We start from the raw sequence: 23,088 nt of genomic DNA on the forward strand, positions 1-23,088 counted from the left end.
TGACACATCGTCATTATGCAGATTCACGTGTTAGTCATTTAGCAGATGCTCTAATCCAGAGTGATTTGCACTAGTTGAGTGCATACATTTTCCCATATTTGTCCGCCGTGGGAAAACAAACCCACAACACTTTACATTGTAAGCGCCATGCTCTACCAACTGAGCCACACGGGACACCATAGGGTGCCATTCATCCTTGCTGTCACCTCGGACTGAGCAATCGTTGCTGGCTTGTGTTCGTCATTGATCCTCAGTATTGCCAGGATTAATGAAAACAGATTTGGAGTTGAAAGAGAAGATCCTCCTGGAACTACTTGTATACTTGAAACACAAAACAGCCACAGCATTCATACTGATACAGTTATTTCAACTTTCCGTTTCTTCAAGTTATTTTACAGGGATATGGATGCAAAGAGATTATGTGCGGTAAAACATGAGTTATCCAACTATTCCGCCTACTGGTAAAATAGTATAATACATTATATTCCAGACTACTTTCTGAGACACAGGAGCTGATGTCCTATTGGTCTTTCCATTTACACTCAGGTCTAAATTAGTCCCTGAACCAGGCACCAATAAAAAAAAAATCATGAAAACCAGCAGGCACTGTTGCCTGGAATTCAATCCAATTCATGCTTTATTGATTCCTATTGCTCCATGACACAGGGGTGGCCAATATCACCCATTCTTTATTTTATCAAGTTACCACACAGCATGATGAGTCATTCATCTGCCAGTATTTATTCAATAAACATTTGAAAGTATTACAACGTTGCTCGTTATATATTTCCACCAAATGCAATTCAAGTAGTCATTATCAAACAGCACAGATATACATTTCATCATCTCAGATCATAGTCCTGTATTTCACCTGTATCTAGAGATCATAGTCCTGTATTTCACCTGTATCTAGAGATCATAGTCCTGTATTTCACCTGTATCTAGAGATCATAGTCCTGTATTTCACCTGTATCTAGAGATCACAGTCCTGTATTTCACCTGTATCTAGAGATCATAGTCCTGTATTTCACCTGTATCTAGAGATCATAGTCCTGTATTTCACCTGTATCTAGAGATCACAGTCCTGTATTTCACCTGTATCTAGAGATCACAGTCCTGTATTTCACCTGTATTTAGAGATCATAGTCCTGTATTTCACCTGTATCTAGAGATCATAATCCTGTATTTCACCTGTATCTAGAGATCATAGTCCTGTATTTCACCTGTATCTAGAGATCATAGTCCTGTATTTCACCTGTATCTAGAGATCACAGTCCTGTATTTCACCTGTATCTAGAGATCACAGTCCTGTATTTCACCTGTATCTAGAGATCATAGTCCTGTATTTCACCTGTATCTAGAGATCATAGTCCTGTATTTCACCTGTATCTAGAGATCACAGTCCTGTATTTCATTCAAAACAACATACCATATTATCACTTACACACAAACTGTAGGTTTTGACAGTAGCAGTAGTAACATTGAGTCAGTAGTTGCAGACAGTAGAGGTTAGTCCTATGGTCAGTTCGTATAGACACTCTGGTCAAAAGCTAAAATACGGTTATAGGGGTATAATGATCAGTTAAAAAATTTACTTCATTGAAGTTGCAAGACAGAAGAAGAAGAGGATGAAAGTTGGACACATGCAAATCTCTTGCTGGTCCTTTGCTAGTCTGGATAATATGTTTCTAAGTTTCTATTCAATGGGCCACTCTGGAAACAGCAGCCATCTAGTGGATAATAGGGCGTAAAACTGAAGCAAACGAAATATGTCATCATAGATTGAAATATTCCATTTGTGATTCTATCAAAATTAAATGTCAACACTTTTTACAGGCCTGTAATGCTCATAGGTTTAAACTAACATTAAACTAATGTACATTATCATGGAAAATTGTCTTGAGAAACACAATTGCAAAGCTAAACGGAACATTGTCTGCACAACAAACAACACCCTATCCCCTATAGTGCAGTAGGTCTGAGCAGAGCCAAGCAGTGTACTATAAAGGGAATAAGGTGTGATTTGAGACTCACTACAGTAGAACAGTGTAATGTGTCGTGACCCCTTCATCAACAGCTCTGCAGTGTATCTGCTTCATATAGCAACGTAGCATGTATCAGTAGCATCCTCTGGTGCCGAAATCTATGAACTACAATGAAAAATACCATGAAAAAAAACACAGCTTTATATATACACTAGATGCCTTATAGGGGGCGCTGTTTTGAAGCCACTGCGCCTCCATCTTGGTACTCCCCCACAAGTGTAAAAAAAATACTTAGGGAGATATATAAATGCATTTATAAATGTCTAAATTTGTTTTTGCCACGTTTATTCTATTATTACAGACAACTTAAAGCAAACTTTTGAATTATATTGTTAGCTAAATATACCAAAAAATATATAGAAAAAAAAAACATTTTTAGAAAGTACTGATATTACTGTCCCCACAATAACAAAAAAATACTTAAATACATGTAATTTTGTCCTTGAAGCATTTCAATGAAATACTGTAGAATTCCATTAATTCCTAGAGGACTGCATTTCTGAGGAGTGCCAACATGGCCGACCGGTGACTTCAAAGCAATACCAATACATAGCATTAGCAATCCAGGGTTTACATACATCATTGGTAAAAACCTATCAAACACCAGTACACCACCTACAATGGTAGAAAGGCAATCAGCTACGAAAAGTGTCACCCCCCCACCCTATTCCCTACATAGTGCACCACTTGTGTCACTCTATTCCCTACAAAGTGCACCACTTTCAACCAGAGCTCGCAAAAGGAATAGGGTGTGATCCAAGACGCAGCCAGACCCAGTCCTTACATAAGGAGAAGTGGCACCCTATTCCCTATATAGTTCCCTACTTTTCTCACCCTATTCTCTACATAGTGTACAACTTTTTGACCAGGCCCTTAACACCAGCAGCCCTTCTGTGAGGCGGCGGCCACGTCTGTGATGCCCTCCTCCTCCTCCAGGGCGGCGAGGTTGAGCTCGTCTGTGACCGACGCCCTCAGGAGGTCCAGGTCCTTCTTATTGGCCGATAGGACCTGCTCAGCCAATCGCGTGAAGGACTGGGTGAAGGACAGGAAAGTGTTTTGCAACGCCGATCATTAATTTAACTGTTAGTGCAAATATATATATACACTTTCTGAATACTTTATGAATGCACTGTATACAGTGATTATATACAGTGACATACGGTGATATATACAGTAATAGATATATACAGTAATATATATATATATATTACCGTATATATCACCGTATATGTCACTGAATATAATCACTGTATACAGTGCATTCAGAAAGTATTCAGACCCCTTGACTTACTGTAAAATTGATAAAATATCAAAACAAAAAATATCCCATAATGACATCACAATACCCCATAATGACAAAGATAAAACAGGTTTTTAGATTATCATTTTTTACATAAGTATTCAGACCCTTTACTCAGTACTTTGTTGAAGCACCTTTGGAAGCGATTACAGCCTCAAGTCTTCTTGGGTATGACGCTGCAAGCTTGACACACCTGTATTTGGGGAGGTTTTCTCATTCTTCTCTGCAGATCCTCTCAAGCTCTGTCAGGTTGGATGGGGACCGTCGCTGCACAGCTATTTTCAGATCGGGTTCAAGTCCGGGCTCTGGCTGGGCCACTCAAGGACATTCAGAGACTTGTCCCGAAGCCACTCCTGCGTTGTCTTGGCTGTGTGCTTAGGGTCGATGTCCTGTTGGAAGGGGAACCTTCGCCCCAGTATGAGGTCCTGAACGCTCTGAAGGATCGATCTGTACTTTGCTCTGTACATCTTTCCCTCGATCCTGACTAGTCTCCCAGTCTCTCCCGCTGAAAAACATCCCCACAGCATGATGCTGCCACCACCACCATGCTTCACGTTAGGGATGGTGCCAGATTTCCTCCAGACGTGACACTTGGCATTCAGGCCAAAGAGTTCAATCTTGGTTTCATCAGACCAGAGAATATTGTTTCTCATGGTCTAAAAGTCCTTTAGGTGCCTTTTGGCAAACTCGAAGCGGGCTGTTATGTTTCGTTTACTGAGGAATGGCTTTGGTCTGGAAACTACCATAAAGGCCTGATTGGTGGAGTGCTGCAGAGATGGTTGTCCTTCTGGAAGTTTCTCCCATCTCCACATAGGAACTCTGCAGCTCTTTCAGAGTGACCATCGGGTTCCTGGTTACCTCCCTGACCAAGCCCCTTCTCCCCCATTGTTCAGTTTGGCCGGGCGGCCAGCTCTTGGAAGAGTCTTGGTGGTTCCAAATTTCTTCCATTTAAGAATAATGGAGGCCATTGTGTTCTTGGGGACCTTCAACGCTGCAGAAAGGTTTTGGTACCCTTCCCTAGATCTGTGCCTCGACACAATCCTGTCTCGAAGCTCTACGGACAATTCCTTCGACCTCATGGCTTGGTTTTTGCTCTGACATGCACTGTCAACTGTGGGACCTTATATAGACAGTTGTGTGCATTTCCAAATCATGTCCAATCAATTGAATTTACCACAGGTGGACTCCAAACAAGTTGTAGAAACATCTCAAGGATGATCAATGGAAACAGGATGCACCTGAGCTCAATTTTGAGTCTCATAGCAAAGGGTCTGAATACTTATGCAAATAAGGTACTCATGTTTAAGTTTTAATACATTTACAAAAATGTATGAAAACCTGTTTTCACTTTGTCATTATGGGGTATTGGGTGTAGAAAAAAAGTTATTTATTCAATTTTAGAATAAGGCTGTATCGTAACAAAATGTGGAAAAAGTCAAAAGAGGTCTGAAAACTTTCCGAAAGCACTGTATATGTCATTCACAGGAGGTTGGTGGAACCTTAATTGAGAAGAACGGACACGTGGTAATGACTGGAGTGGAATGGTATCAAATACATCAAACACATGGTTTCCATTTGCTCCGTTCTGACCATTACTATGAGCCGTTCTCCCCTCAGCAGATTCCACTGATCACTATATACTGTATGTCACTGTATTCATGAGTTGCATGTTTCGTCACAATATTGTTTTGAATGTTTGTTTTGGACTGATGTCCGACTGAGCATTCTACTCAATGCATCATCAATGAGCGCTGATGAAGATTCCATCAAAAGTGCATTACAGTGGCTTGGAAATACGATGCCATTCAAAAAGGAAGCAAATAATTAGTAGGAAAAACTTTTGTCATCATTTTGTTGTCGCCAGATTGACTTTAGATGCGGTATAACGTTAGCTAGCTAACTAAGATTAATAAGGGGAGGTCACCGGATTTTAAATAGCTAATGTTAGCATTGCTAGCTATTTTTGATCAACTTTGCTAGCTAATGACAACATTTCCATCTGTCTAAAGTAAATTTGACGACATGATAATGCTGCCAAGTTGTTTCCTACTAAATATTTGACTACTTTAGCAATTTCATCGTATTTCCAGGCACTATAGTGTAATTTAGACTAAACAGTATTTAAACTCGTGGTTATCACCCCTTTAGGGCACCACTATTGTGCCGCCGGTACAACCTATGACTATATATCACTTGGACTCTGGGAGATACAGAATAAGACGAAGTGAATAAGGATGAAATGTTTTTCCATTATATCGTCATCAATAGTTCACATACCGGTAGTCTGGCCGTGGTGTTTGCCTTTGGTCCTGTGACAGACAGGCAGCCAGCTGTACAGTGTTTCTACGGGAGCTGTCAGCCACTCACCTCTGTTATGTTATGGTTGGTGAAGGCACTTGTCTCAAAGAAGTCCATCCCATAATCCTTGGCCAGCTTGTTGCCCTGTTCTGTAGCTACCTGCCTCTTCTCCTCCTCGTCTGACTTGTTCCCTATGAGGATCTTTTGGATGTTATCAGGAGCATACTGAGAGGGAGGGAGGGAGGGAGGGAGGGAGGGAGGGAGGGAGGGAGGGAGGGAGGGGAGGGAGAGTCATTCAGTCTGATTTGACAAAAGCACCCTGTGCCGCTATATAAAAAAAAAAAAAAGTTGGCCTGACCTCTAACCCTTGTTCCCCTTGATCTCACCTCGTCCACATCGCTGGCCCACTTCATGATGTGCTGGAAGGATCGCTCACTTGTAATGTCGTAAACCAGGAAGATTCCCTGAAGAGAGGGGAGGGAAGAGGAGAGGGTAGGAGGTGAGGGGAGGGAAGAGGAAAGAAGAGGGTAGGAGATGAAGGGAGGGAAGAGGAGAGGGTAGGAGATGAAGGGAGGGAAGAGGAGAGGGTAGGAGATGAGGGGAGGGAAGAGGAGAGGGTAGGAGATGAGGGGAGGGTAGAGGAAAGAAGAGGGTAGGAGTGAAGGGAGGGAAGAGGAGAGGGTAGGAGATGAGGGGAGGGAGGAGGAGAGGGTAGGAGATGAGGGGAGGGAGGAGGAGAGGGTAGGAGATGAGGGGAGGGAGGAGGAGAGGGTAAGAGATGAAGGGAGGGAGGAGGAGAGGGTAGGAGATGAAGGGAGGGAAGAGGAGAGGGTAGGATATGAGGGGAGGGAGGAGGAGAGGGTAGGAGATGAGGGGAGGGAGGAGGAGAGGGTAGGAGATGAGGGGAGGGAGGAGGAGAGGGTAGGAGATGAGGGGAGGGAGGAGGAGAGGGGAGGAGATGAGGGGAGGGAGGAGGAGAGGGTAGGAGATGAGGGGAGGGAAGAGGAGAGGGTAGGAGATGAGGGGAGGGAAGAGGAGAGGGTAGGAGATGAGGGGAGGGAAGAGGAGAGGGTAGGAGATGAGGGGAGGGAAGAGGAGAGGGTAGGAGATGAGGGGAGGGAAGAGGAGAGGGGAGGAGGTGAGGGGAGGGAGGAGGAGAGGGTAGGAGATGAGGGGAGGGAAGAGGAGAGGGTAGAAGATGAGGGGAGGGAGGAGGAGAGGGTAGGAGATGAGGGGAGGGAAGAGGAGAGGGTAGGAGATGAGGGGAGAAAATAAAATCATGTCAGCTAATTCAGTTATGGTTGTCACAGCAACACCACATCGTTTAGAATCCATGGGTGATAAGAGGACAGGAGGAAACTAGCACCAAGAAACTGCTACCAACCATAACAACAGCACATATTTGACGTACAACTACAGCTTTAGCTACAAGTGTAATTAATGTTTAGAAGGGAGAGCACCCTCGTCTCCAGGCTAATGACCAGATGGTTCAGACTAAACAAAGAGTGGAGCTACAGTAAAAGTATCTTACATGATCTGACCTCTTACCTACAATATCTTGAGGAAGAGTAGCGTTACCTTACCTGTGCTCGTCTGTAGTACTGCTTAGTGATGGTCTGATATCTCTCCTGTCCTGCTGTGTCCCTGGAAGAAATCAAATGTCAAACACCCTCAGAAAATGACAAAACAGGTAGCGAATAGTGATATCAGGCAACGTTTCAATCCAAGGTGGATCTTTGTGAGTTCAAACTTTTTTTTTTTATCTTGAGATAAGAGTCCTTGCAGGGCAGGGGGAACTGGTTTAGTGTCCAGTCTGAGTAAACAACAGTATGGGGTAAGACTGAAAATAACTGACAGAATAGTATAAGACTGAAAATAACTGACAGAATAGTATTGGGTAAGACTGACCATCCCTGACAGAATAGTATAAGACTGAAAATAACTGACAGAATAGCATGGGGTAAGACTGACCATCCATGACAGAATAATATGGGGTAAGACTAAACATCCCTGACAGAATAGTATGGGGTAAGACTAAACATCCCTGACAGAATAGTATGGGGTAAGACTGAACATCCCTGACAGAATAGTATGGGGTAAGACTGAACATCCCTGACGAATAGTATGGGGTAAGACTTAACATCCCTGACAGAATAGTGTGGGGTAAGACTGAACATCCCTGACGAATAGTATGGGGTAAGACTGAATATCCCTGACAAATAGTATGGGGTAAGACTGAACATCCCTGACAGAATAGTGTGGGGTAAGACTGAACATCCCTGACAGAATAGCGTGGGGTAAGACTAAACATCCCTGACAGAAGAGTATGGGGTAAGACTGAACATCCCTGACAGAAGAGTATGGGGTAAGACTGAACATCCCTGACAGAAGAGTATGGGGTAAGACTGAACATCCCTGACAGAAGAGTATGGGGTAAGACTGAACATCCCTGACAGAATAGTATGGGGTAAGACTGACCATCCCTGACAGAATAGCATGGGGTAAGACTGAACATCCCTGACGAATAGTATGGGGTAAGACTGAACATCCCTGACGAATAGTGTGGGGTAAGACTGAACATCCCTGACAGAATAGTGTGGGGTAAGACTGAATATCCCTGACGAATAGTATGGGGTAAGACTGAATATCCCTGACAAATAGTATGGGGTAAGACTGAACATCCCTGACAGAATAGTGTGGGGTAAGACTGAACATCCCTGACAGAATAGTGTGGGGTAAGACTGAACATCACTGACAGAATAGTATGGGGTAAGACTGAACATCCCTGACAGAATAGCATGGGGTAAGACTGAACATCACTGACAGAATAGTATGGGGTAAGACTGAACATCCCTGACAGAATAGCATGGGGTAAGACTGAACATCACTGACAGAATAGTATGGGGTAAGACTGAACATCCCTGACAGAAGAGTATGGGGTAAGACTGAACATCCCTGACAGAATAGTATGGGGTAAGACTGAACATCCCTGACAGAATAGTATGGGGTAAGACTGAACATCACTGACAGAATAGCATGGGGTAAGACTGAACATCACTGACAGAATAGTATGGGGTAAGACTGAACATCCCTGACAGAAGAGTATGGGGTAAGACTGAACATCCCTGACAGAATAGTGTGGGGTAAGACTGAACATCCCTGACAGAAGAGTATGGGGTAAGACTGAACATCCCTGACAGAATAGTATGGGGTAAGACTGAACATCCCTGACAGAAGAGTATGGGGTAAGACTGAACTTCACTGACAGAATAGCATGGGGTAAGACTAAACATCCCTGACAGAAGAGTATGGGGTAAGACTGAACATCCCTGACAGAAGAGTATGGGGTAAGACTGAACATCCCTGACTTTGGACTAGAACATCCTCTATATTCAAAGGGGTGATTCCCATGTTTGACCTACTTTAGTAGAATGCTCTGGCTGCATGCATTCACTACTTACCATATCTGTATCCTTACTTTGATGCCATCTATCTCCAGTGTCTTCATTTTAAAATCGACTCCTGCAAAAGAGAATATGGAAACCTCTTGATTAATTCATCCTGTTTAATGTGTGGAGAGGTAAGGTGAGGCGAGACGAGGCTAGCGAGGCGAAGACAGTCCTGCTGTTTATTCTCCTCAAGGTACCTTTTATCTCAGTTTCGTACAGCTTTATAACAGCAAAGATACTGAGAGCCATTTCATCCCATATCTATCAGGCCTTTCTAAGTTACGACTGAATGCTCCTTTAAAGAAATAGAGCTAATAGTGATGGATCAGTGAGCTGAACCTAGTTCAGACCTGGATCGATCACAGGGGTGGAAAGAAACTGGAGGGGAGAAGGGAGAAGAGGGAGAGGACTGGGGAGCATAGCAAGAGGTTTGTTAACCTGTGTAGATGGGCACTCTTGTGAACCACCAGAGAAAGAAGGAGGGAGGTAGAGAGAGAGAGGTAGAGAGGTAGAGAGGTAGAGAGAGAGAGAGGTAGAGAGAGAGAGAGAGGTAGAGAGAGAGGTAGAGAGAGAGAGAGAGAGAGAGAGAGAGAGGTAGAGAGAGAGGTAGAGAGAGAGAGAGAGAGAGAGAGAGAGAGAGAGAGAGGTAGAGAGAGAGGTAGAGAGAGAGAGAGAGAGAGAGAGAGGGAGGGAGGGAGGGAGGGAGAGAGAGAAGGAGGGAAGGAGGGAGGGATAGCTAATAAGCGAGAGAGAGACAGCGAAAAACAGAGAGATCGAGAGAGAGGTGGGTTATGCTCCAATCATCTATGGCCAGACAGCGGCATGGAGAGGCCCAGCGAGACTGACGTGTCAGACCAGACAGCAGCATGGAGAGGCCCAGCGAGACTGATGTGTCAGACCAGACAGCAGCATGGAGAGGCCCAGCGAGACTGATGTGTCAGGCCAGACAGCAGCATGGAGAGGCCCAGCGAGACTGATGTGTCAGGCCAGACAGCAGCATGGAGAGGCCCAGCGAGACTGATGTGTCAGGCCAGACAGCAGCATGGAGAGGCCCAGCGAGACTGATGTGTCAGGCCAGACAGCAGGATGGAGAGGCCCAGCGAGACTGATGTGTCAGGCCAATCAGAGCACTGAGTTACTGTATATAAGAGCCATTTTGTAGGCCGTCATTGTAAATAAGAATTTGTTTTTAACTGACTTGCCTAGTTAAATAAAGGTTAAATAAATGAAAAACATAAAATACTATGGAGGTAAACAGACTGTTGGGTATATTGTATATTATACTATACAGTACTATACCTGTTTTTGTAGTTTCTAAACAGACTACTAGATGAATACTATGGAGGTAAACATACATGGCATTTAAACAACACAACAATCCCAGTTAAACCAATAACCAGCTCTAAATCGATAAATCCAACCCCCTCTAAAAAGACTCAAACCATTACTCAGTATGTTGGGCTCCACTCTATTCCACTGTAGGGTAAACTGTAGCAAATCAATACTCAGTCCCTCAGATTCTCAGACTTAAACACCGAGAGAGAGACGCGCGTCATCCGCGTCTTTCTTCAGTTATATTCCTCTACTGAGTCTGAGCAGGTCCTCCCATGAGAATGAGCAGCGTAGATTACAGAAATACTGCTTTTCAACTGCAGTGTATTCTCCTGATAAGGGCCTTGTGGCACTTCACCCCATCCGTAGAGCCTGTAGACACACTGTCAGACCCTCAGACTTAACCAGTGACATGCCCTTTAACCCATCTGTAGACCCTGTGGCTGATATACTACAGTATTTACCTTGTGTGTTGAGTGGGTCCTCTGACTGGGCCCTCTGATAGATACTGATGACATACTGCTTTTATACTTCTGTGTGTTCATTTGAAACAAGCCTTATCTCGGCACGCATTTCTCATCTAAAATACTATCGACGACGAGAGGCACTCTCAGAGGCCTACTTTTCAAACTGCCATTCAAACTGCCGCTTGATACAGTCTCAGACACTCATCTTATCTAAAACACTATAGACATGCTCTCACAGTCCTGGGCCAAGGCTGGAGTTCACTCCACTTCAGTGAGAGACGGAGCGACTGAGAGGCCTTTGAAAACAGTGAAGCGGCCTGCTGTCTGACTAGGACTGTGTGACTACTAGAGAGTAAAGGCGTAGACACACTAGGTTTGGTTGGCTCCTAGCAGATCTCGTCTAGGCGAAACTAACATATGTGCCTCACATACTCCCTTAAAAGACCTTCGGTTGAAAAATGAAATTTCGGCTACCGAACTTCGACTAGACTCAAAAAAATAAAATAATGCTTGCCCGAACACTGCCGAACACCAAAACGAACAAAAACGTAACAAAATGTTGTCATAATATATGCGCAAACTGTTTCGACTGGGAAGCATACGGTAAGCTTAAGGAAGGAGGGAGTATGCAGACAGTGGCACAGTGAAAGGCCACCAACATCATCAGTCACTGGCCTGCTTTGCCTGGGGCTGGAAGCATCTCCCTCTCCCTTTCTACGATGCTTCTCTCCAAGCATCTCTCTCTCTTCTCCTCCCTCTTTCTATTCTTATCGATCCACCCCTTGGATCTCTCCCTCTCTCCTACCCTCTCGCTATGTTTCTCGTTCTCCCGATCTTTCTCTATCCCTCTTTTCGATGCCTTTCGCTTCTGTCCTGGAGTCATCCATGCGTTCAGTGATTTGGGAGTCAGTGAAGTTCAGCTTCAAAGTAAATGCAGCTTCTGCGAAGTCATCTAAATGAATGGGAAGTCTTGGCCCAGCTATCTTTTTATTTTTGATTATTTTAGGGTGTAGATCAGCTTTAATATCGCAGATAGATTGTGGCTTCCTGGGGCTGGGTCTGCATTATTTCCAATCCCCCATATATTTTGGGGTAAATATATAAGTTTTGATTCCAGAGTTGTTTTGCGTATCAGTTCATAAACCATGTGCCATGGAATCGGTACATCGAAGTTCCTTACATTTCCCCCTTCCACTTGCATCTTTCGTTTTTACAGTAATGCTGCAATAGTTGGATGTAATTTTGGATAGATCAGACATTTCCATATATTTATTTTAGCTGCATGTGTGACATAACTCCACCAGTCCAATTTATGATATAATTTACAAAGATTTTTTAATATATTTTTTTAATAGCATTTTTTTATCAATTAGTATATTTGAGTTTAACCATAATATTGGTTGTATTATTTGTTCTGTCTTTTCTGGTGGATTCAACTGAAATTGCAACCAACTTTCTAAGGCTTGTTTTAAAAATAGCAATATTTTTTAGATTCTTTGATTTTCAAATAATGGAAAGTGACAGGTTGTAATCTGAATAAAGGGAAAAAGAGCATTCTTGAACATGGGGTGAGACATTCTTACTAATCTGAAAGAGAACCAGTTCGGATTTAAGTATAACTTTTGTATGACTGAAGCCTTTAGTGAGAGGTCTAATGATTTAATATTTAATCATTTCTGCCCTCAGAAATTCACATTCATTATATTAATAGGTCTGTTTAATTTAGTCTTGCTTGCCGTTCCAAATAAAATGGAATTTGCCCAGCTATTTTAGCAAATTACAGACCTCAAGGAAATGAAGGAATACCTCAAAGCAATGTAATTCTCAAACATGCGGTATAAAAACAATCATATACACTCACAGAGTAGACTTATGTGAGAATGGCCTTAAGGTACTGTAGCTTGGTCTCAGATATGTTTGTAATAACATGTCAACTCCTTGCCATGCCAAACTTGGCAAGGAGTGGCATGATGGTACAAACAGATTGGTACCCAGGCTAGCCTAAAGGTTGACTTGTAGTCCAAGAAGTCTAAAAGATGAAACCGTCAAAGAGCCGGGCAAGCCGGTGACCATCGTTGTCTTTCTTTCTTTTCTATTTACCCCTTTTTTCTCCTAAATCGCTGCACTCCCCAATGGACTCGGGAGAGGCGAAGGTCGAGAGTCACGCGTCCTCCGAAACACGACCCAGCCAAGCCGCTCTGCTTCTTGACACACTGCTCGCTTAACCCGGAAGCCAGCCGCACCAATGTCTCGGAGGAAACACCGTCCAACTGGCGACCGAAGTCAGCTTGCAGGCGCCCGGCCCGCCATAAGGAGTTGCTTGATCGCAATTGGACAAGGAAATTCCGTCCGGCAAACCCTCCCCTAACCCGGACTACGCAGGGTCAATTGTGCGCCGCCTCATGGCTCTCCCAGCCCTGGATCGAACCCGGGGCTGGAGTGACGCTGCGACACAGTGCCTTAGAACCATCAGACCTATTAAGTGTTAACAGCAGCCTATATTTACCCAGTAGCCTATAGTTGTATCAAAGTATATGTACACCTAAGTTCATTGTTTTGCAACGGTTTAATTCAACACACTGACAAAAGTGTTGCTACTTAGCGTAGCTAACTGACTGCCTTCCCTGTGGCTCAGTTGGTACAGCATGGTGTTTGCAATGCCAGCATGGTGTGTGCAACACCAGGGTTGTGTGTTCGATTCCCATGGGGGGCCAGTATAAAAAATAAAAAATAAAATGCATGAATTGTATGAAATGTATATATTCACTACTGTAAGTTGCTCTGGATAAGAGCGTCTGCTAAATGTAAAAATGTAGCTATTAGCCAACTAACTGTTTTTCTATGAATGGATAAGTATCTGTGCCCATTTCTATGAATGGATAAGTATCTGTGCCCACTACTGTGTCCAGGGCATCTCCCTACTGTAGCTATCCCATAATGAGCAGCACTTAACCCTTACAGTGAGGGGGCTGATGGTGGGTGATGGGCCAGGGACATAGTAGCTGTGGTTCAGGGCTGTAAGGAGAGCAGCTTATTGAGCCAGGGGTAGACACACGCACACAGTACCTCCCACAGACCTCCCACTATACCTCACAGACCTCCCACTATCCCTCACAGACCTCCCATAGACCTCCCACTATCCCTCACAGACCTCCCACTATCCCTCACAGACCTCCCACTATCCCTCACAGACCTCCCATAGACCTCCCACTATCCCTCACAGACCTCCCACAGACCTCCCACTATCCCTCCCAGCCAATCTATCTGTTGTGGATGGAGACATACTGTTTCTGTCAGGCTGTGGAAACCCAGGGAAGAATGTTACTGACCCATCAATAAGTCAAGCATTGACCTATTAATCACTGTCTCTAACCTTTACTGTGTGTGTGTGTGTGTGTGTGTGTGTGTGTGTGTGTGTGTCTTAGACATCTCCCTAACTGACTGCAGGCATTATTATTACTGTAGACTCCCATCTATAGAGCCCTGACTGTGTGTCTCTGAGATAATACCATGATGAAGACAGCTTGATGAAGACAGCTTGTTGAAGACAGCTTGTTGAAGACAGCTTGTTGAAGACAGCTTGTTGAAGACAGCTTGATGAAGACAGCTTGATGAAGACAGCTTGATGAAGACAGCTTGATGAAGACAGCTTGTTGAAGACAGCTTGTTGAAGACAGCTTGTTGAAGACAGCTTGCTGAAGACAGCTTGTTGAAGACAGCTTGATGTCGAAAAGCATCACTACTAGAGTAGGGCTGTCAAACAGACGGCCAGAGAGAGGGTCCAATCTGGTCCAAAGGTGGTTTGAGTAAACAAAATATATATGCACACGCACACTTTTTAAATACTTTATTTGAATACACCAATCAAATGTACATTAAAAAAAGGATGCAAACATTTCAAAAGGTCCCTGTATGAACACTCAAGGTTAAATGAAGCTCCTCCTACTGCTGCTCATGACATCTGAAACAGAGCAGTACCTCCTCCTCTTTTAAACTCGGACAAAACAGAGATACTTGTTCTAGGTCCCAAGAAACAAAGAGATCTTCTGTTGAATCTGACAATTAATCTGGATGGTTGTACAGTCGTCTCAAATAAAACTGTGAAGGACCTCGGCGTTACTCTGGACCCTGATCTCTCTTTTGAAGAACATATCAAGGCTGTTTCAAGGGCAGCTTTTTTCCATCTACGTAACATTGCAAAAATCAGAAACTTTCTGTCCACAAATGATGCAGAAAAATGAATCCATGCTTTTGTTACTTCTAGGTTGGACTACTGCAATGCTCTACTTTCCGGCTACCCAGATAAAGCACTAAACAAACTTCAGTTAGTGCTAAATACGGCTGCTAGAATCCTGACTAGAACCAAAAAATGTGATCATATTACTCCAGTGCTAGCCTCCCTACACTGGTTTCCTGTTAAGGCAAGGGCTGATTTCAAGGTTTTACTGCTAACCTACAAAGCATTACATGGGCTTGCTCCTACCTATCTTTCCTATTTGGTCCTGCCGTACATACCTACACGTACGCTACAGTCACAAGACGCAGGCCTCCTAATTGTCCCTAGAATTTCTAAGCAAACAGCTGGAGGCAGGACTTTCTCCTATAGAGCTCCATTTTTATGGAATGGTCTGCCTACCCATGTGAGAGATGCAGACTCGGTCTCAACCTTTAAGTCTTTATTGAAGACTCATCTCTTCAATGGGTCCTATGATTGAGTGTAGTCTGGCCCAGTAGTGTGAAGGTGAACGGAAAGGCTCTTGAGCAACAAACCGCCCTTGCTGTCTCTGCCTGGCCAGTTCCCCTCTCTCCACTGGGATTCTCTGCCTCTAACCCTATTACAAGGGCTGACTCACTGGCTTATTGGTGTTCTTCCATGCCGTCCCTAGGAGGGGTGCGTCACTTCAGTGGGTTGAGTCACTGACGTGGTCTTCCTGTCTGGGTTGGCGCCCCCCTTGGGTTGTGCCGTGGCGGAGATCTTTGTGGGCTATACTCGGCGTTGTCTCAGGATGGTAAGTTGGTGGTTGAAGATATCCCTCTAGTGGTGTGGGGGCTGTGCTTTGGCAAAGTGGGTGGGGTTATATCCTTCCTGTTTGGCCCTGTCCGGGGGTATCGTCGGATGGGGCCACAGTGTCTCCTGACCCCTCCTGTATTTATGCTGTAGTAGTTTATGTGTCGGGGGGTTAGGGTCAGTCTGTTACATCTGGAGTATTTCTCCTGTCTTATCCAGTGTCCTGTGTGAATTTAAGTATGCTCTCTCTAATTCTTTCTTTCTTTCTTTCTCTCTCTCAGAGGACCTGAGCCCTAGGACCATGCCTCAGGACTACCTGACATGATGACTCCTTGCTGTCCCCAGTCCACCTGGCCGTGCTGCTGCTCCAGTTTCAACTGTTCTGCCTGCGGCTATGGAACCCTGACCTGTTCACCGGACGTGCTACCTGTCCCAGACCTGCTGTTTTCAACTCTCTAGAGACAGCAGGAGCGGTAGAGATACTCTCAATGATCGGCTATGAAAAGCCAACTGACATTTACTCTTGAGGTGCTGACTTGTTGCACCCTCGACAACTACTGTTATTATTATTATTATTAGACCCTGCTGGTCACCTATGAACATCTTGGCCATGTTCTGTTATAATCTCCACCCGGCACAGCCAGAAGAGGACTGGCCACCCCTCATAGCCTGGTTCCTCTCTAGGTTTCTTCCTAGGTTTTGGCCTTTCTAGGGAGTTTTTCCTAGCCATCGTGCTTCTACACCTGCATTGCTTGCTGGTTGGGGTTTTAGGCTGGGTATCTGTACAGCACTTTGAGATATCAGCTGATGTAAGAAGGGCTATATAAATACATTTGATTTGATTCTCTAAACAGCTATTCCTCATCCACCAAACTTTACAGTTAGCACTATGCATTGGGGCAGGTAGCGTTCTCCTGGCATCCGCCAAACCCAGATTAGTCCGTCGGACTGCCAGATGGTGAAGCCATCCAGAGAACGTGTTTCCATTGCTCCAGAGTCCAATGGCGGCGAGTTTTACACCACTCCAGCCAACGCTTGGCATTGCACATGGTGATTTTAAACTTGTGTGTGGCTGCTCGGCAATGGAAACCCATTTCATGAAGCTCCTGACGAACAGTTATTGTGCTGATGTTGCTTCCAGAGGCAGTTTGGAACTCTGTAGTGGGTGTTGCAATCGAGGACAGACAATTTTTATGCGCCATGCGCTTCAGCACTTGGCGGTCCCGTTCTGTGAGCTTGTGTGGCCTACCCTTCGCAGCTGAGCTGTTGTTGCTCCTTGACATTTCCACTTCACAGTAACAGCACTTACAGTTGACCAGAGCAGCTCTAGCTTTTCAGGGACAGAATGACAGATTTTTACCTTGTCAGCTCGGGGATTCGATGCAACAACCGTTCGGTTACTGACCCAACGCTCTAACCACTAGGCTACCTGCTGGTTACTGACCCAACGCTCTAACCACTAGGCTACCTGCTGGTTACTGGCCCAACGCTCTAACCACTAGGCTACCTGCTGGTTACTGGCCCAACGCTCTAACCACTAGGCTACCTGCTGGTTACTGACCCAACGCTCTAACCACTAGGCTACCTGCTGGTTACTGGCCCAACGCTCTAACCACTAGGCTACCTGCTGGTTACTGGCCCAACGCTCTAACCACTAGGCTACCTGCTGGTTACTGGCCCAACGCTCTAACCACTAGGCTACCTGCTGGTTACTGGCCCAACGCTCTAACCACTAGGCTACCTGCTGGTTACTGGCCCAACGCTCTAACCACTAGGCTACCTGCTGGTTACTGGCCCAACGCTCTAACCACTAGGCTACCTGCTGGTTACTGGCCCAACGCTCTAACCACTAGGCTACCTGCTGGTTACTGGCCCAACGCTCTAACCACTAGGCTACTTGCTGGTTACTGACCCAACGCTCTAACCACTAGGCTACCTGCTGGTTACTGACCCAACGCTCTAACCACTAGGCTACCTGCTGGTTACTGGCCCAATGCTCTGACCACTAGGCTACCTGCTGCCCCGGTAGCTGCCCTGGTAGCTTCAAGAGGTAGTCATCTGTAATGCATTTCAATTAACACGTGTGCCTTCTTAAAATTTAATTTGAGGAATTTCTTTCCTTCTTAATGTGTTTAAGCCAATCAGTTGTGTTGTGACAAGGTAGGGGTGGTATACAGAAGATAGCCCTATTTGGTAAAAGACAAAGTCAATATTATGGCAAGAACAGCTCAAATAATCAAAGAGAAATGACAGTCCATCATTAGTTTAAGACATGAAGGTCAATCAATACGGAAAAGTGCAGTCGCAAAAAACATCAAGCGCTATGATGAAACTGTCTCTCATGAGGACCGCCACAGGAAAGGAAGACCCAGAGTTACCTCTGCTACAGAGGATAAGTTCATTAGAATTACCTCAGAAATTGCAGGCCACAATCAACAGCCTGATCAACTTAATGTGAAGGAGTTGTGTTGCTCTGCATGAGGCAAATGGTGGTCACAACAGATATTGACTGGTTACTCCACACCCCTACCTTTTTTTTTAAAGGTATCTGTGACCAACAGATGCATATCTGTATTGCCAGTCATGTGAAATCTATAGATTAGGGCCTAATCTATTTATTTAAATTGACTGATTTCCTTATGAGGTCAAAGTGCAGACTGTCAGCTTTAATTTGAGGATTTAGAAATTACAGCACTTTTTCTCCCCATTTTATGGTACCAAAAGTATTGGGACCAATTCAGTTATATGTGTATTGAAAGAAGTCAAAAGTTTTGTATTTGGTCCCATATTCATAGCACGCAATGACTTCATCAAGTTTGTGACTATACACATTTGCTGTTTGTTTTGGTTGCGTTTCAGATTATTTTGTGCCCAATAGAAATTAATAGTAAATAATGTACTGTGTCATTTTGGAGTCACTTTTAATGTAAATAAGAATAGAATGTTTATAAACAATTCTACATTAATGTGGACTCACAAATATCATACCCCCTGCCATTATAATGGTGAAAGGTTAGCATGTCTTGGTGGTATGATATAAAATGCTAACCTCCCCTGTTATTGGTAATGGTGAGAGGTTAGCGTGTCTTGGGTGGTATGATATAAAATGCTAACCTCCCCTGTTATTGGTAATGGTGAGAGGTTAGCATGTCTTGGGTGGTATGATATAAAATGCTAACCTCCCCTGTTATTGTAATGGTGAGAGGTTAGCATGTCTTGGTGGTATGATATAAAATGCTAACCTCCCCTGTTATTGTAATGGTGAGAGGTTAGCATGTCTTGGGGGTATGATATAAAATGCTAACCTCCCCTGTTATTGTAATGGTGAAAGGTTAGCATGTCTTGGTGGTATGATATTTGGCGTCTGTAACTTCTCAATCATCATTATTCTAGAAATTGGAACTTTCCCCAAATATTTCCTCAATTCTATTCTAGAATGGTTGATACTGTATGATGTACTCAAATTCAAGGACGATTTATCAACACATGAAAAGCTGGCAAGGGCAAACACATTGAATTCCACTAATCCCTATTGTGTCCCTGTTTTGCAGTCAGATGTCCTTGTCTAGTAGACGCACATGCCAGTACAGTATTTCACACCCACTACTAGTTAAAGTCTCCTCTTCCCAATCAATGCGTTGAGGTGAGAGACCAGGGATGCCAGGCTATAGATGCACCCTTAATCCAACCAATGACTTCCTCTAATAATGCCTTCCTCTGCAGAGGGAGATGTGTAGATGCCTCCCAGGTGGCACCCTATTTAACATATTGTCAAAAGTAGTGCACTACATTCGGAATAGGGTGCCATTTGGGACACATTCAGTGATTTCTCTGCGATGGGAGGTGGAGTTCAATGGGCAGTCACTAACCACGTTTCCATCCATAGTTTTTATGGAGTAAAGTCATACCTTATAATAAATAAATCACGGCAGCTGTGACGGAACCAGGAAGTTTCGGTACAATTTTATAAATGCCGACAGATAATTTGTTTGTTTGACATGGTGGGATCTTTTTGTGTCTGTAAAATTAATTATGCGAGAAACGGCAGTGGAAACGCCTTTATGCGGAAATAGTGATATAATAACCATCATATGGAAGTAAACTTCGAGTATTGCGATGATATGGTGTGTGGTCCTCCCACTACGACTCGAGAAAGCACGCAGTTTATTAGGCTACAGATTAAATAAATGATGATGAACTTCACAGGGTGGTGAAAGTGCACAGTGATGAGCTTGATGCTCCTTTCCAATAAATGTTGAGGGTCTTATTCTGGTGACATGACGATCGATGCTTGAGAAATGGTAAAGGGGGAAGAAGGCTGCCCTGAGAGAGATTGGTAAAGGTGGGAAGAAAGCTGTCCTGAGAGAGAGATTGGTTTCGGGCTCCCGAGTGGTGCAGTGGTTTAAGACTCTGCATCTCAATGCAAGAGGCGTCACTGCAGTACCTGGTTCGAATCCAGGCTGCATCACATCCGGCTGTGATTGGGAGTCCCATAGGGCAGCGCACAATTGGCCCAGTGTCATCCGGGGTAGGCCGTCATTGTAAATAAGAATTTGTTCTTAACTGACTTGACTTGTTAAATAAAAAATGCAATAAAGGGGAGAAGAAAGCTGTCCTGATAGCTAATTTCACTGGCCTCAATAGGAAGGCAGTAGATTAAGTGCTGTTGATGTACTGAATTCTAACTAGTGAAATTCAGTATGACAGCCCATATTAACTCTAGGGGCCGAGCCTGGTTGGTTGGGTCCATAGGCTACTGCTTTAATGTTTTCTCTATACAAGGTGGAAGAGGGGAAATTACACAATTTTCTGCTGTAAAGACTTGTATGTGTGGTAATATTAAGTCGAGCTACTGTAATATAAATGCTATGGCAGCAACATAAAAGGGTATATACAGGATTATAACCACAAAAAAAGTTTCATTCCACTTTTGTTCATGTTGCAATTTTTCCAGTAGAGGAAGCACTATTCCCAGAAAGATTTTGTGACAAATGTGTCCCAAATCTTTATGACAGTTGCTAACATTTTGACGTTAATAACATGTATTCATGCATTTGGTTATTTTCAAAATGGAATATTGTGTTTATAGTTTCAGATAGCAACTATAGATACTTTATCGCAGGATCCAGGTTGCAACTGTGGTTCTTTTAATTACGCTACTGGACATCGTATGAACAGTTGTGTCTTTTGCCAAGTGGATCCCCCCACAAGTGGTTCTTTTAATTTGTCCTGCACCTGTCCTTTTGTTTTCGATTAATTAAGCTATTTGTTATTTTAAATCAGAGTTTAGCGCTGAATAACAATGCAAATATACAGTGCCTTGAAATAGAGAGTGCCACATCATTTTAATACAATAGGCTATTTGTAAATTTATAATATCAAATTGCTAACAACATTCTGCACAAAGGAAGTGTAGGCCGTACATAATAATATAATTTCAATAGGCTATTGATATAGCACCAGTAGCATATTCGATTAGACTATTTAGCCTAGAGATAATCAGATCTGATTAGGTGTATTCTGATTTCCTCAAATAATGTGTAACCGATGTGAAATGGATCAAAGAAACGGTCTTACCGATTGTGGAGATGTGAGACGGGTGAAATTCGTTGTCCGTGAATCTGCATAATAAACATGTTTTTCCAACCCCGGAATCACCGAGAAGCAGGAGTCGGAAGAGCACATCATACTGCTTAGCCATAGCGTCTTAGAAATAAGAACAGCAAGCCAGCTAACTCAGCAACGAATTACCAAACCCAACCCACCTACAACCCAACCCATATCTGCCCCAAACCCAACCCACCTACAACCCAACCCATATCTGCCCAAAATATAAAGTAGTCTTTTGATTTTCTTTCGAGAAACGGGGGAGCAAGCTCGAACCTCTCTTTTCTTTCTAATCAAACCAGAAGCGGTCTCTTTTGTTAACAAAGAGTAGCTATATGAGAACGGACCAGATTCCTTCCAACCAGCCCTGTCCTCCTTTCAGACGGGCGCGGTAACGGGGATGCGCTCGGCAGCATCCTGTTTTCTCTCGATATGACCGTCAACGCAACGAGTATGGGGTCAAATCCGTTTCAAACGTCTAACGGGCACTAGACGGCGCGCCCGAGCAATATGAAAAGTTGAAGTGAGCAAACACTGAAGCAGTGTTCGACTACTCATACTAACATAATGTATACTACAAACTTAATGAGTATATACTACATATTATTAGTTCATTTTAGTATACTGTCAACGAACAGTATCATTTCCGTTGAGCTTACTAGCGCTTCACTTGTCTACCGGAAGTTGATGTTGTTGCTATGCAACCTCTTGCTAGCTAGTTAGCATAAAAAATGATTAGTTGGGCATTTTAAAGAATTCGGGTGTGGAGTGCCAGAGTGCACTTGTAAATTCAGTGCATTGTCAGATTGTCCTTTTGTAAATTCAGAGCATTGTCAGATCGTCCTTTTGTAAATTCAGAGCATTGTCAGATTGTCCTTTTGTAAATTCAGAGCGTTTCGTGCACACTGGACGCTCGGAGTAGGGTTGATTTGAGTGTTTTGACCTTACAATGGCAGTCAAGCACCCAAGCTAACATTGGCTAACATGCTAACTACTTCCAGACACAAATGAGACCACTCTCACCGTTTTACTTGCCCTAGCAGAGCTGTTTAGGCAGTTTTCATGTTATCTAGAGCGTTGGTGTCTATAAGTGTGCAACAATTTAATAACGTATTTTTTTGCCGATATTCAACGGGTGTTGAGCGCTAGTAAATGAATTATTCTGCACTCTGGTACTCAGGTGAGAGTGCTCTGAAATCGGAGTAGATAGCCAGAGCGAATTTACGAAAGCACCCGAATGTCCATTGAGAACGCACAACAACTATACCATTTAGCTAAGCTAAGAATGATGGGAATAATCAAGTCAATTAACATTGGGTAGTTAGTTAGATAGCCTATAGTTAATATACTGGCAAGTTTGATATATAAGTAGCCAACTAACGTTAGATAGCTAGCTAACAACATACCGGTACATACTGCTCTAATATGCTATATGGTTCGTAAGGACAGCATAGCTAACAAATTGATAGCCAGTGTAAGTGAAATTATTTGAAAAGGCATTACTTTATTACATTGCTCAACATTTTCTTAACATTGGTCATAATTAGTTAAAGCAATGAATTTGTATCCGCTCTCGTTGTAC

General features: G+C 43.7%; 1 protein-coding gene across 2 annotated transcripts; it reads right to left on the reverse strand.

Annotated features, from left to right (window-relative positions):
- Positions 1-604: 604 nt before the first annotated feature.
- Positions 605-22,170, reverse strand: LOC106571087 (ras-related protein Rab-15). 2 transcript variants are annotated; one of them, XM_045695554.1, is made up of 6 exons: positions 21,477-22,170; positions 9,105-9,165; positions 7,227-7,287; positions 6,030-6,107; positions 5,713-5,868; positions 605-3,077 (listed from the first exon to the last, which is right to left on the reverse strand). In XM_045695554.1, exons 1-6 carry the CDS (start codon positions 21,598-21,600, stop codon positions 2,919-2,921), a joined length of 639 nt encoding a protein of 212 aa, XP_045551510.1. In that variant the 5' UTR covers positions 21,601-22,170; the 3' UTR covers positions 605-2,918. The 2 variants fall into 2 exon arrangements, 1 of the variants encoding a protein (XP_045551510.1); XR_006759134.1 differs by lacking the exons at positions 605-3,077; positions 9,105-9,165; positions 21,477-22,170 and having other exon boundaries at positions 7,227-9,098.
- Between the last annotated feature and the right edge of the window lie 918 nt (positions 22,171-23,088).

This window comes from Salmo salar, chromosome ssa15 (assembly GCF_905237065.1).
Source record: "Salmo salar chromosome ssa15, Ssal_v3.1, whole genome shotgun sequence".
NCBI classification, from domain to species: domain Eukaryota; kingdom Metazoa; phylum Chordata; class Actinopteri; order Salmoniformes; family Salmonidae; genus Salmo; species Salmo salar.

Coding starts and splice junctions, on each gene's coding strand:
- LOC106571087 (XM_045695554.1), bottom strand. CDS start 21,600: ATGGCTAAGCAGTATGATGTGCTCTTCCGACTCCTGCTTCTCGGTGAT. Junction 9,166..21,476: donor GTCTCACATCTCCACAATCG/GTAAGACCGTTT, acceptor TCTCTTTTGCAG/GAGTCGATTTTAAAATGAAG. Junction 3,078..5,712: donor CCAACCATAACATAACAGAG/GTGAGTGGCTGA, acceptor TCCTTCACCCAG/TCCTTCACGCGATTGGCTGA.